The 15,114-nt window shown below is 27.9% G+C and overlaps 3 protein-coding genes across 5 annotated transcripts in view; 2 read left to right on the forward strand and 1 right to left on the reverse strand.

Moving 5' to 3' along the window:
- LOC123293530 (synaptic vesicle glycoprotein 2C-like) overlaps positions 1-1,184 on the forward strand; it is a 91,177-nt gene extending 89,993 nt beyond the window's left edge. For all 3 annotated transcript variants that reach the window (XM_044874388.1, XM_044874389.1, XM_044874390.1), the window contains one exon: positions 909-1,184. In XM_044874388.1, coding sequence (XP_044730323.1) covers positions 909-1,092 — 184 coding nt within the window. In that variant the 3' untranslated portion in view covers positions 1,093-1,184. The remainder of the gene's footprint in view (positions 1-908) is intronic.
- A 2,241-nt stretch (positions 1,185-3,425) lies between these two features.
- On the reverse strand, positions 3,426-6,294 carry LOC123292958. The gene is made up of 4 exons (XM_044873673.1): positions 6,284-6,294; positions 6,001-6,124; positions 4,597-5,937; positions 3,426-3,593 (listed from the first exon to the last, which is right to left on the reverse strand). The coding sequence occupies exons 1-4, from the start codon at positions 6,292-6,294 to the stop codon at positions 3,453-3,455; spliced, it is 1,617 nt and encodes a 538-aa protein (XP_044729608.1). The 3' UTR covers positions 3,426-3,452.
- Positions 6,295-7,469: 1,175 nt separating this feature from the next.
- Positions 7,470-8,893, forward strand: LOC123293543. Its single transcript, XM_044874404.1, has one exon. The coding sequence runs from the start codon at positions 7,538-7,540 to the stop codon at positions 8,282-8,284; it is 747 nt and encodes a 248-aa protein (XP_044730339.1). The 5' UTR covers positions 7,470-7,537; the 3' UTR covers positions 8,285-8,893.
- The last annotated feature ends 6,221 nt before the right edge of the window (positions 8,894-15,114 follow it).

Here is a 15,114-nt window from a genome sequence, read left to right on the forward strand (position 1 = left end):
AAGAAATGTTCTTCACCTTTATATTTGAAAACAAAAAACCTTGATCCAAAAACCAAAATCTTTAAATTAGGGGAACAAATATAGATTCAAAAGTTCCAAAATTGGTATTTATGACAGTTTTTTCGATATCACTTTCTAAGATAGGTATATGGTAAGGGCTCTACAAATTCAATTTTGTAGACACTCGCGACACGAACTAAAATACTTGGTAAGACAGTCTTTACAAAATTGAATTTATAGAGCCTTTTACCATATACCTACCTTAGATAGTGATATCGAAAAAACTGTGATTTTGTTTTTATCTCTCGCGACACTAATTTTTAGCGAAACTGATACTCACCGTAAGCAAAATCTTAAAATTATGTTTCAGATTCTCAATAGAGAACAAATTCAAATAAATTCATCGAAATCTATTTTTAGCGTTTCAAAATTAGATTTTTAGAATTATCAAATTTATTCTGAAGGAATTTCTCCATCTGCTTCTCTCGTTGAATCAATTTCAAATTTCCCAATTCCGAAATCCCCTACACCTCTTCTTAATTATTTAAGGAAAATTAATCTTTTCATTCGATTTATTCCGAATTGCTGGGAAATTTTGACTCCGTTGAACAAACCGGAAACCGGCAACTTCGTTCAGCACATCGAGGCGAAAGTTGACATTATCCGCTTGGAGGGGAGAACAAAAATTTTCAACGTTGGTTAAGTTTTTTTATACTGGGTGGGTCGAACGGTATGGTTAAGCCAATACTACAATGTCCTTAACTCAGTCAATTTTTGTTATTTTAATTTCAAATCTTTGAAAAGTAGACCTTTTCCTTTACTATTAAGACACATCGCCTGCAGTTTAACATAATAAAATCAAAACTCGAAATTTATAATAACAAAGACAATTTGTTTTATTTTTACAGAGCTACCGGTGTGGCGATTTCAATGGTCGCAGCACGACTTGGTGGTATTATTGGCAATATTGTAATAGCAACATTATTAGATTTATATTGTCCAGCGCCAACATTTATTGTTGCAGTTCTATTAATCAGTGGTGGTTTATTGTGTCTGTTCCTACCAAATACAACACGTGAACCATTATCTTGACATCACTCAACAATTAACAATCAATACAATAATAAAAACAATAATGGAAAACAAAATGGCTGTGCAGCATTTTATTTTTTAAATAATAAGTTCACAAAACAAATCCAACTATACAAAACTTCGTTTAAACAAATAAACGGAGATATTTTCAAATAATAATGACGAATTAAAAACATAATTTTTTTTTAATTGACGAACAATGCATCAATTTAATAATCATTTTTTCGTAAAATAAACGATTATAATTAAACTAAATATAAAAAAAGTATTGTATTGAAATTTTATGATTAAAAATTTATAATTTAGATTTAGTTATTATAATTATATTTAAATAAAAATATAAAAGTAATTAGTTTGTTTTATTGTTAAAGTTAATTAGCAAAATAATTGCAGTGAAGAACAAAATGTAATAATCAGAAATGCAATATCAAAAAACAAGTATTTATCCAGTCAAATTACACTTTGAGGGTTACAAAAATTCCCATAGAGCTAAAAATTGGTATGAATGTTCAGAATATTATAAATAAATTGTGTAAAGTCCTCATCAATCCCCCTGGTGTAAAAAATTTTATTAATGGGGGAAGTTTGCAAAAATAGGTTTTTCGCGTTTTTCAGCAAAACGGTGATTTTAACAGCCGTCCGTCCGTCTGTGGACACGATAACCCAAAAACGAAAAAAGATATCGAGCTGAAATTTTTACAGTGTACTCAGGACGAAAAAAGTGTGGTCAAGTTCGTAAATGAGCATCATAGGTCAATTGGGTCTTGGGTCCGTAGGACCCATCTTGTAAACCGTTAGAGATAGAACAAAAGTATAACGTAAAAAATGTTCCTTATCAAAAATTAAACAACTTTTGTTTGAAACATTTTTTCGTAAACATCACTGTTTCCCCGTGAGGCCGCCAATTACGCGGAAATTTTATAATATGTACTATGCTTGATTATCATTATGTATGTGTCACATGTATGTATGTGTAATGTGATAAAGAAATCAACACTGACTATGCATGGTATTTCAACAATTAACTCAATCAATTGTTTGTTTTGTAAGAAATTAAAAAGTAATTAATTACTAAAATAATGGTTTAGTTGAAATGTCCAACCAATAAAATAACGGAAAAAAATATTTGAACCAATTTTAAATTTCTTGAATATTCCCTATTGTGAATATAAATGAACATTTTTACGGCTTTTCAACCCTCCGCGGAAAATAATACCGAATGATAGTAACTGCTGGGCTGCATTTAAAAAAAATTGAATGTGTATGCTGTCGAATGAGCATGTACCAATGATTAATGAGTGTATTTGTTTCTTTCATAATCAAATCTAGATCAATCTCGCGGAAATCTTTATAGCTTCGCACTCTATTCATATTATTTATTAGTAGCCAGATTATTGTAATTAGAGTTATTCTTATGAAGATTAAAAAAAGACCCTTATATGACAGCACAAATTAACATTGAGCTTTTGCGAATTGTTTTTGAAATATAAAAATTTCAAAAAAAATAAAACGAACTATCAACGATAACTCACCTCTCTACGAGTACATTTTTATTACCTGAAACTGGAAACCACGACATGCAAGCCATCGTTTAATTCCCGAACATGGTGATCTTGAATTTTTCCATATTTCAATTTTGCTCCAGGCACATCATCTTCCGTTAATTTCATTTTTACAAAGTACATTTAACATTGTTGTCGTAGGGAAATCAAAGTATATGTACTCCCCCCCCCTCCCAAGTGCTACCATTTAGCAGAGCTTTTCCTCGGAGGAAAAAGCTTATACCATTTTAACATACATAGACTGACCATCAAACGATTTTAAGCGTGCCAACATCTGAGGTAATTGCTTAGGTCAAATCCATCATGGCGACGATGCAAAAATGTCAAAACAAAGTGTTTTTGTCATACTTGTCATTGTAGATTCGTAAGAAAAAAATGTAAAGTAATACGTGATAAGTATTAATGTTTTAAGTCAAAGAAGTAAAGCGAAATCACGATGTTTTATGTATAACATTTTGTGATATGAAAATTTGACATTCAATGTATGTTTTTTTGATAAATGTCCCTATGTTCAATGTATATCTTTTTGATAAATGTCCCCATATTCTTTTGATAAATGAATTTTTTTGATAAATGTCGTTAGCTGACCCAAGCAATTACCTCAGGTGTTTGCCCATCTCTCACTTCGGAAAAATAGGCGATGCTCAGTCTATGTACTATAATGTCAATGGGAAATAATATTACTAATTATTACTCGTGAAAATAACAAATTTTTTTTATTTATTTACTATGAATACTAAGGATTTCTTCAACTAAAATTTATTTTTATAATTAATAGGTAAAATATGAACTTCATTTTTACTCATAAAATATAATTTCAGAAATAACATTACTGTTCTCTTTGTGTGGACACCATTCAAAATAATCAGAAATATCCTTTAACTTTTGTCCGCGTTGGTCAATTACACCACATGATAGTGGTCGCCAATTCGGCATTTGCTAAAATCGTAAAAAATATTAATAATAAACACCCATTACTTAAAAAATATTATGATTAATTCACTATCAGATCGAGGAGCAACGAGCACCACGCGATAATCAACTGAATTGTATGAAGTTATGATTGAAAATCCTATTGTCCAAAATTGAGATTTAATCACAATTTCATAGAGTGCAGTGATTCTGCTTTTTATTACGTCCGATGAGCGACCCACAATTAGGAACAGAATTGTCCTCTGTTCTAATTCAATCATAGATTTTCCTATAATTTATTATAATTTCATCCATTTCATTTACTAATCGCGTATCACTTGTCGTCTATCGTTTTGTGTGAGAATACACATCATTACAGTAAAAATTGACAGGTAGGTAATTGTAAGCTAATAAGAAATAACACTGACTTATAAACCGTTCAACTTAAAAAGCTCCAATAAAATAAAAGTATTTTTACGTTGAATATATATTTTTATTACATTTGAATACTTATTTTTCAAATGAATGCACGAAAATTGCTAATTTTTGCTAATACCTAAATTATTTCAACTTATTTACTGTAATCCAAAATCTTATAATTATCGACGTCTTATTGTGAATGCACGCCAAAAGCGATGGGCGACAAGCGACATGCGAATATTGTTACTACCCTTTTCTTATTGAAGATTAAACAAATTTTGCTAATTAAATTTTTGAATAATCAAATATAGAAAAACAACATTTGAGAATAGCTAAAAAAACCTATTATAATTTCTAATTTAGAGCATATACTCTATGAATTTAACGATCTGTTTACCGCACAACTTCTGCTGACTATACGATTACAGCCCTTTATAATGTTTAGTGGATAGGTCGCCTATAGCCTGTCACCATAGAATAATATAACTGCTTGTCACCCATCGCGTACAGTGTGAATTCAACCATACCACAGATTCCAATATTTTTTTAAACCAATAAACATTTGAATCATTATTAAATAAACAAATATTAAAAAAAAAAAAAAACTTACTCGATCGTCAGCTAACTCATCAAAATTAACACGAACGTAGTACCAATCACAGTTATCCTTACTTAACGTAATAGGTTTGTTTAACAAAAAAGTTAAAGTATCAGGAGATGGAGATAAATTCTTGGTCTGATTAAAAATGCATTCAGGTGTATTTTTGTTCCACAATACTAATTTTACATTAGACTTATTTTTTGAAATGTTAAGGACAATAAAACCAACAATAAATATATTTTTCCTAGCTTTAAATCGATGGAGAAACCATCCAGGTTCTATCGACATTGGCGTTAATTCAATATCAAATTTTAAATAACTTTCAAAATTATTCTTACTACATCTGAGTCTTTCCGTAGAGTTTGTATTTGATAGTATTTCTTTCTTCCATTTTTTAACTTCTGCATAATCTAATAAGCCACTATGAATTGGTCCTTTTTTAAATTCTTTGATTGTCATTAATGAATAACGTACTAAACTGAGGGCTCGTCCTAAGACAGAACGTTGATTTCTTGGTGCTAAAAGAAATTGTTTTCTGACACATTCAGCTTCTGACCATGTCACAATAGCTTGAAATAGTTTCGATTCAAACACTTGCAACGTATCTCGTTCTAATATCAAAATTAGAGTATCCAAATCAATTTGAGTGAACTCAGTAGCATCCAATGCTTCAGCTGTATTTTTATCTATCATATCTAGACAAGATGCTGCTAATTCTGGTAAATTATAAAATTGAGCTTGCTTTAACCATAAAAATGCATTGTTACCAGCTACACTCTTTTTCAAAAAGTCAACACATTTCTGTTCTAATTCTGGTAAGTCAAAAAATCGAGCTTCTTTTAACCATACAAAAGCATGCTCACTATCTACATTATTTTTCAAAAAATCGACACATTTATGTTCTAATTCTGGTAGGTTTAAAAACCGAGCTTCTTTTAACCATGAAAAAGCATTATCACTGGCTACATTATTTTTCAAAAAATCAACACATTTCTGTTCTAAGTCAGGTAGCTCGTAAAATCGAGCTTCTTTTAACCATGAAAAAGCATTATCACTGGCTACATTATTTTTCAAAAAATCAACACATTTCTGTTCTAAGTCAGGTAGCTCGTAAAATCGAGCTTCCATTAGCCATGAAATGGCATTATCCATCTCTACATTTTTTTTCAAAAAATCAATACAAATCTGTTCCAAGTTTGGTTTTTCATATAAACGTGACTGTGTTATCAACAAAAAAGCATTATCATTAGCTATATTCTTTTCCAAAAATTCAACACAATGGTTTTCTAAAGCAGGTAAATCATACTTTCGTGCTGCATATAAAGTATCAATAACTGTTTCTGGCTCAATCTGTATTTCATTGCAATTATATTTCAGACGCTTATAATTACAATACAAAAAATTTAATAGTACGACAAATGCAGCCGGTTCAATATCAGGTATTTCAATTTCATTATATTCTGATACAAAGCTACCAAAAAACATAGCTTTAAATACTTCACTACCAGCGGCTAAAATAATTTTGTGTGCCGGTAATCTGGAAAGTTTTTTATCATCTCTAAAAATAAAATAAATATCTACAGGCTCTAGATTTCTTCGCAGATACACAAAATTTTGTTTGGTGATATTGGATGATGTTTGAATAAGCAGAGTTTCACTATTGTTAGATTTTCGTCGCCTGTGATTTTTTTTATACTTTGAAGCCATCTTTCAAGTCAACAACTAGTTATTAACAAATTAAACTTCAACAAAGTATACTTTTTTATCAATATAAAATTCATAAAAGCATTGGAAAATCATATTATCACCACGCACTTGTATTAATTTATATACAAACTTGCTTAGTCTCATAAAAAATTATTAAATCATATTTAGACAGCTTGGGTATTCCCCTTTCTTTTCTAACAACTGGCACATTATATAAAGGCATGTTGACAGCATAACATTGAGAGCCGTAAATGTTCACTACATATGCTCTGAACCATAGATAAAATACTATTACAATATCTTTGCTCTGAACTCACACCAAAAACTCGAGCAACACGCCTTTTCAACATGTCACTAGCGCAAATGATTATATTTTAATATAATTTGAAAAAATTTGTTAAGGTTGATGAAAAAAAAATTTTTTTTCTATATAAAATTGTTATAAGTTCTTAAAGTGTGTTTAATGTTTCCCTACAGTATTGTAAGTTTTGGTTTTTATGCACGGTACATATATATAAACCAAATACATGCTTGTAATCAAATAATGTGCTATTTTCAGATTGTGTAAAACTTCTATTGACAGTACTGTCCAATAAATTATGGAATTGTGATTAAGCTGTAGAGTTTTAATAATTTATCATAAATTGCAAACATTCCATTGGACAGTTTAACCACTAACCATACCATCATAGTTTATTGAGAGAAAGAAAATAAAAAATAGTCATAATTTTTTGCAACATTATTGACTCTTTGTATTTTTTTCACTTTAGGCTTGATATCAACTAATAAATAGAATGTCATAGTTTAATTTAAAATATTTAAAAAGATAAATTTGCTTAAATTCAATTTGTCCTCATTATTTTAAGTTATTTTCTAAAAACGTTTATATACGACTGCTTGTAATATTCGCACCTTTAAAAATTAGAATCAGATGGCAAAAATAAAATATGAACATATTTATTGAAAAATTCAAAAATTATTTCCGTTGATGAAGTCAATTGTAAATTCGTTTAAAAATATCCGAAACGTTCACAAAAATAACTATGAATATACTTTTGTTTTGAGAACGCAACCCATTTTATCATTGTATTAAATTGACATTTTACATATGTCACGAGAAATGTAAAATTTTTATAAAAATTATTTTATTATTTATATTTGGTGCTATTATTTTATTAAATATTAATTAAAAACCTTTTAGTTAAATTTTGTATGTGTATGAATTGTATATCGATTACATAAAATGAATTGTAAAATAAAATTGATTTCTTTCATGATTACGACTTTGATAATTTGTGTAAAATGTGATGTATTATTAAATAACACGGATAAAAATGTAGCCGATTCTACAAAAACTACTCCTCCAGTAATGTTCACCGAAGGTGAAAATATTCCAGTAGTTGTCAATCCACCAAGGATGGCCTCACCAAGTAACTTAACAGAAAGTACAAATTCAACACATATTAATTTGGATAAAGAAGTTCAATCAACAAACGCCACTAAGCATAATACTATCACAGCAAGGAAAGGTGTAAATGCAACTATTCCAACAATCGATAAAACAATCAATCAAACAGTAAAAACAAACATTACTGAAATAAAATCAACTACAGTGATACCAAGTAGTTCGACGACAACTACAACAACTGAAGTGCCTAAAATTATTCCAGCCAAACCAACAGTAACAATTGGTGCCGATGAACCTTATGCACCATCACATTTTTTAAATAAAAAAGCTCAAATAAAAGAATCAATTCCGTCACCCACAACAAAATTAAATGATACCATCGATAAGAAAAATGTGGAAAAATTACTTTCATCAAAAGTAGATGAAGGTCCCGATTATATAGTGCCAATTGTCATAACAATTTTGTCTGTACCTTTATTTATTGCATTAATGATGTTAGCTTATCGACATGGAGCTGATTGGTGGGATCGTAGACATTACAGACGTATGGATTATTTAATTGAAGGCATTTATAATAACTAATAAGTTTTTTTGAAGCTATTTTCAAGTATAAGTTTTTTTTTTACATATCCATACGTATTGATAGCAAGTATTTCACACAAGCATAATGGGAATGAAAAAAACTCCTCGCAATTATTTAGAGGTACGAGTCTTGGAATATTTATGTAGTCCAAATTAAAAGATTAATACTAGACATAATTCAATTTGTAAGTGCATTTAGTGCAAGACTAAAGAGTTAAATTTAAAAAAGTGAAACGTGAAGTATCAAAAGCAGATGAAAAACCAATTAAATTAACAAATGTAACTTTTTTTAAAATTCTTAAGTTGAGGTATTACTGAAGATATATTTTATATACAAATACTACTTATTATATTCCGCAGTACTATTCTTATTTAAAATAAAGGGTTTTTCATTAAGAATGATATAACTTGAAATTTAAACAACTTATATATGACACAAAAAAATATTGGTAATATAAGTTTGTCCGCTATGTGTGCTTGTCTGTCTGTGGTATCGTATCTCTTAAACGGTTGAACAAATTTTTTTTTGTCTATTTGGACGAAAATTTAATGGATAGTGTTCTTAGCTATGTTTCAAGAAAATCTGCTCAGTTTGGAGAGAGTTATAAGGAAAAACCGCATTTATCGTTGGTAAATTTCACTTATATGACAATTTGTTTGATATATGAAACTACCAAATGGTTGGTTTTGTAGATGGTATCTAACCAAATTTTTACTTTCGATTAATCGAAATTTTTTTGCATACACGCCTCTCTGCGTAGCTGTGAGTTACATTTTCCTGGTATCATATATCACAAACATTGTCATGGACTTATATAGAAGCTTTTTAAGTTTAAAATTCTCAATGGAAAACTCTTTATAAATTGAAAATACAATAAACTTTGGGTGTTGATGCAATTTGAAAAATTTATCCTAAGGAAACGCGGTTTTGGAAAAACGTCCTTAAATAATAATTTAAAAAAAAAAAAAATGATTTCAAAATTTAAAACTCTTCGTTTTTTTTAAATTTCGATTAAAGGTCTGGAAGTTTTGACTTTTGAATATTAAAAGTAAAAAACCATCATTGCACTCCAAACATTATTTCACTCATTATACAGGATGTCTAGCTATGTTGGCAACAATGGAAAACTTTTTTTATTATAAGGCTTACGAAAAAAATTTATTCTTTATAAATAGCTCTGCTTTCAAAAATATTAACATTCAGCTATTCAATTTTGACACCGAATATACAGAGTGTCACAAATTGAGCAAGTACAATAGGAATGTTTACCATTTAGAAATGTAAACGATTTTGAACAAGGGAAACGGTTCAAGAAATCATTCCCAAGGTATGTATTTAAACAATTTTGTAAAAGAACAATTACATTTATTTTTCATACATTACGTTACTATATTATTATTGGCGTAGTTAAAAACAGTTATTTTCAGTTCGTTTTTGCCTCAACGTATCTACCTTCGCGTTCCATGCATTTATTTTTTTTTTATAAAATTATTTAAAGCACTCATACATATTTCGGGAGTGATTTCTTGAACCGTTTCCCTTATTATCTGTTCTAAATGGTCTACATTTATAAACGACCATTAACATTCCTATGAAACTTTCTCAATTTGTGACACCCTGTAAATTCGATGTCAAAAGTGAATAACTGAATGTTAATATTTTTGAAAGCAGAGCTTTTTATAAAGAATACATTTTTTTCCTAAACCTTATAATAAAACGTTTTCCATAAGCAGCCAACATCAATCCAAGGCTGGAAACCTACAAAATAAAAAACTTTGAAAGTCAAAATCGCTCCCATCAACAGATACAGATTACTCTCAAATAGTTATCTCACGAATCAGAACATGCGTGACTTTGGCTAGCATAATACATAAATTTTTGAGTCCCAAAAGGTTTATGAACACTTCAGACTGATTTTGAAGTAGCTTTTAAATATACTTGATTGCAAATAAATTAGTATTGCAGATAAAACTACTAGAGAAAAAATCTATTTTTGGAATAATTTTACAAAAATTTTATAGTAAATTTTTACATTGGATATTAGTTACCAAAGATAACTGTAAAATTAACAACAGCTCTTTTTATAAAAAACAAATTCTCGTTCTATGTTCTATTTGAGAAAAGTTGATTTGTTATAAATTTTTCGATAAAGAAAAAAACTTTTGGGCCAATCAATCGAAAAAAAAGGTTTAAAAAAATAAGTTGGCTCTCAGTAAGCAAAAAAATTGTTTTGTTTTGGCCCTTCAAGAGAATAGCTTCAGTCTTGGAAACTTTATTTTCATATGGTAAAAAATTAATGCTTATATCAATAAATTTTAACAACAAAATGACTGCAAGTTGAAATGCAACCTTTTTTCAATAGATTGGCTCTTGTAATATCTATTTAATTATATTAATAAATTTGGGTTTGTTTTGACAGTATATTAGTGATGTCATAAATATAAGGTAGCATATTATCAATCTCGATTAATTGACTTAATCAGGAAATCAGTATAATATGAATATCGACGATGGTGAAATAATTATACTAATAATATTATGTATCATTATTTTAAGGCTTAAAATAAGATTTAAAAGTGCAATAGAATTAATTTTTTATTATATACGCATATAATATAAAATGCAGGAGTTTTCAAACTTTTCTCTTGGCTTTAATTGGAGCCAAATACTTGAAAAAGGGTAAATTTGTGTAACGTTGAACATCTGAAAAATCGTAGCTAACTGTTTATAAATTTTCTGTCAAAACACTGCCACCAGGGGTACGTGTTTTTTCCCTTTGAGAACTCCTACAATAAAAAATTGTATAATTTTAAGTTTATATAATATCTACTGATGTAATGAAGCTCATTTAGAATGATTGAAACTCATATAGAAAATCGATTACAATTTCTGGCAGCTTACAAAATAATGTGTCTAAAAACTGCAAAATCTATAAAAAGTCCCCCACCTAGAACAAGTAGTTACAGTCTTGAAACTCGTGTGATTGATAAATACATTTCCAGAAATGATGGTGGCTTAATAAAGCTTACTTAGTCTGTCAAATTTTTCCTATTTAAAAATTCTCTTAAATGCAACGTTTTTTTCTAAAGCGCCCACAAAATTTTTAATTTGTGGCAGGCTTTTATGCATAGAGGCATTTTGTTTGTTATTATTTATAAATTTCAATTTTGGAGGTTTTAGATTTGCCATACAATACATAATTATCGGATAAAACGATTTTTACGTTTGGTATTCGGTTATATTCGAAGAACGATTGTTATTTCAAGTCTATCACTAAATTAAATACTTTTCAGATGCCTTAAGAGAACGCCTTACTTACGATAACGTAATGAGTTTAAAACAATAGAAAATGGCGAAGGCTCTGAGTAAAAATAGTTTAATCAGCGCTAGGTGGTTAAATACGTGTTTATACTATATAATTTAATTATCCACTGCTTCCACTCCTATTAAAAATAAAGCCCAATGAACTTTTATTGTACGAATGAGATACTTTTCTGGGTTCAGTCGTAACCTTTGTCTCCTTGCGATCCTTCAACGATTTATGTCTCTCAATTGAAAAATTCTCAAAATGAAAAATGCAAATTTACGAAATAGTGTTTCTTTAAGGGTACGTCAGAACAAGACTTTTCGGACCTACGTACCCTTCGGACGGACTTTTCGGATTAAAATTTCATCCTGTAAATATCCCCTTTCTGTTATTTATGTTAGTATCTTTTATTCATACCTACAAATTTTATAAATCCGCTATTATGTATGATTATCATATAATTATTAATATCTACACTCTTCCAATATAAATTTAAAGTAAATGAAAAGCTTTATAATTGTAAAAAGAAGGATTTAGCTCTTTTGATGCGTTACGTGACGCATACCAAATAGAAGCCATATTTGCTTCGTTTCGTTACCCCGTTTAACACTTACCGTTACTTGACGCATCAGTGGAACTAACCCCAAAATACCTATTTAAAACACTTGCATTAATGTGGAAACTTTCTGTAATATTTAAAGTGCCTTTAATAATGTATTAACATATATGAAATTAAATTAAATTAAATTAAATCATTTTTATGTGATATTTTTTGTTTTATAATAATTGTAATATGGAAAAAAATACGAATAAATAATTTTGAAAATACTAAAAAATCATATTGCTTCAGTTTTATTAGATGACTGAGTCACCCAAATATTAGGTAGGTAAGTATATTTAACAAGAAGATCTTCAAAAACGATGTTACTGAAAAAAAGTTTGATTTTTTTGTGCATAATAGAAAATGTATAATGCAAAAACCAAAATTTGAATTTGTATTATTCAAAATATTGCATTGATATTTTTAATTTTTTCATTATTTTGATATTTGCTCAAAATTATTACAAGTTTGTTGAAATATTTGAATACACAAAACTATTAAATTATCAATTTGTCCAGTTTTTACATTCCATAGCACGCTAATTATCAAATTTAAAAATAAAATATTACAACTAGTGTGCTATGGAATGTAAAAACTGAGCAAATCGATAATTTAATAGTGTTATGTATTCAAATCTTTCAATAAACTTGTAATTATTTGGAGTAAAGCCCAAAATAATGGAAAAATTAAAAATGCGAATTTCGTCATAAAAATCAATACATGGGTATAAAAAAAATTGCATAGCAATTTTTCCCAACAGTTTCTCTATTTATCAATTTATAGTAGGCTAAGTTTAAAATTTAGATTTCGGTTAAGTATGTTAAAAAATGTGTCCCATCACCCTGTAGCAAAATTTCAAATCGATATTCCTATAAAGAACGAAAATATGATGGTGTCTTCATCTTAAATGCGACACACTGTATACATGCTTACGTAAGACTTGAACAATTCGCTCATAATGATTTTAATTTTTTATTGGAATGCCCTATTATATAAGATAACTCTCTACCAGATTAATATTGAAACACGTAATAATCACAGGCTGTGAATAAATTACTTATTAATATTATGGTATAAGCGAGCCTTTATAATCATCTTTACAAATACTTTGCGCATGAAAAGTATTTGCGTGTTGCGTCTTGAAAAATGAAACATTCGAAAAAATAAGGTGAGTCGCTAACACATTAGTCTAGTTAACATGTACGATTTTTTCTAACTATTTTGTATATTCTCCGAAAATTACAAAATAGGTGTCATTCGATTCGTAATTTTATGTAGAAAGTTTACTGAAAAAAATGAAATGGCGCTGAACAAAATTGCAAAAGTTATAAACAATTAAGTGAAAAATAAAATAGGGGGCTCAGTTTTTTTTTGAATAACTCAAAAAATATTGAAAATTTTCGAAATCTGAAAAAAGATAAAAAAATATGAAGAAATTTCCTAAAATAAAGTTCGTACTGCCGAAATTGTATCTCTAATATTTATAATTTTTACAGAGCCTTGAAAATAGCGCAAAATATGGCAAGTCTGGCCCTCGCGCGCGTTCTGTCTCTGAGACCTACTAACAAAAAAAATTATTTAAACATATAAAATATGATTATTAATAAATAAAAAAATTAATGTAGTTTTGAGATACATAAATAAACAATAATCCGTGGTTTAAAAATTTTTTTCCTAATTTTTCCATTAGTTATGTAATTGTTAACTAACAGAACTATACAGAATGTTAACATAAAATCTCCGATAATTATTAAATTAAAATTCCAGAATTTTTTTCCCTCCGTGAAGTTATTCTTATTAAGCTTACAAATAAATGACCGTTTTTTAAATTTTAAAATTTTGATTTTTCAATTTGTTATTAACATTTGAATATTAACAAATGAAAAAAAGTAATGAAAAAAAATTTTTTTTTAAATTGTTTTAATTTTTTATAGTTAAAAGCTACATAAAAATAATTTTTTCAAATTTTTTACAATTGTTGTTTAAAAAATTGTTATAAACAAATACATTGTTTATGAGTAAAAAATTTGAAAAAATTATTTTTATGTAGTTTTTAACTATCAAAAATTAAAAAAATTAAAAAATTTTAAAAAATAATAATATTTTTTAACATTAATAATTAGTAGCTAAAAAAGATTGTTAATTAACAATCGCATTTTTAAGCAACAAATAAATTTTTTTAAGAAAAAATTTTTTTATTTTAAATCATAATTTGTGTTAATGAACATATTGCAAAAAAAAATTTTCGATTTACTCATAAACAATGTATTTGTTTATAACAATTTTTTAAACAACAATTGTAAAAAATTAGAAAAATTTTTTTTTATGTAGTTTTTAACTATGAAAAATTAAAACAATTAAAAAATTTATTTTTCATTACTTTTTTTCATTTGTTAATTTTCAAATGTTAATAACAAATTGAAAAATCAAAATTTTAAAAACGGTAATTTATTTGTAAGCTTAATAAGAATAACTTCACGGAGGGGAAAAAATTCTGGAGTTTTAATTTAATAATTATCGGAGATTTTATGTTAACATTCTGTATAGAAAAAATTGTTAGTTAACAATTACATAACTAATGGAAAAATTGGGAAAAAAATTTTTAAACCACGGATTATTGTTTATTCATGTATCTCAAAACTACATTAATTGTTTTATTTATTAATATTCATATTTTATATGAGTTATTCAAAAAAAACTGAGCCCCCTATTTTTTTTTCACTTAATTGTTTATAACTTTTGCAATTTTTTTCAGCGCCATTTCAGATTTTTCAGTAAACTTTCTACATAAAATTACGAATCGAATGACACCTATTTCGTAATTTTCGGAGAATATACAAAAAAGTTAGAAAAAATCGTACATGTTAACTAGACTACATCTCCATTCTCCATTATTATCTACAGTTGCTGACTCATATTTA

Source organism: Chrysoperla carnea, chromosome 2, assembly GCF_905475395.1.
Source record: "Chrysoperla carnea chromosome 2, inChrCarn1.1, whole genome shotgun sequence".
Classification (NCBI taxonomy): Eukaryota; Metazoa; Arthropoda; class Insecta; order Neuroptera; family Chrysopidae; genus Chrysoperla; species Chrysoperla carnea.

Bases quoted from the DNA above. Each gene is read 5' to 3' on its own strand.
- LOC123292958 (XM_044873673.1), bottom strand. The intron at 5,938-6,000 runs GTACTATTAAAT...AATGAAATACAG, and splicing joins TTGAACCGGCTGCATTTGTC to ATTGAGCCAGAAACAGTTAT. The intron at 3,594-4,596 runs GTAAGTTTTTTT...TTACGATTTTAG, and splicing joins ATGAGTTAGCTGACGATCGA to CAAATGCCGAATTGGCGACC.
- LOC123293543 (XM_044874404.1), top strand. From the start codon at position 7,538: ATGAATTGTAAAATAAAATTGATTTCTTTCATGATTACGACTTTGATA.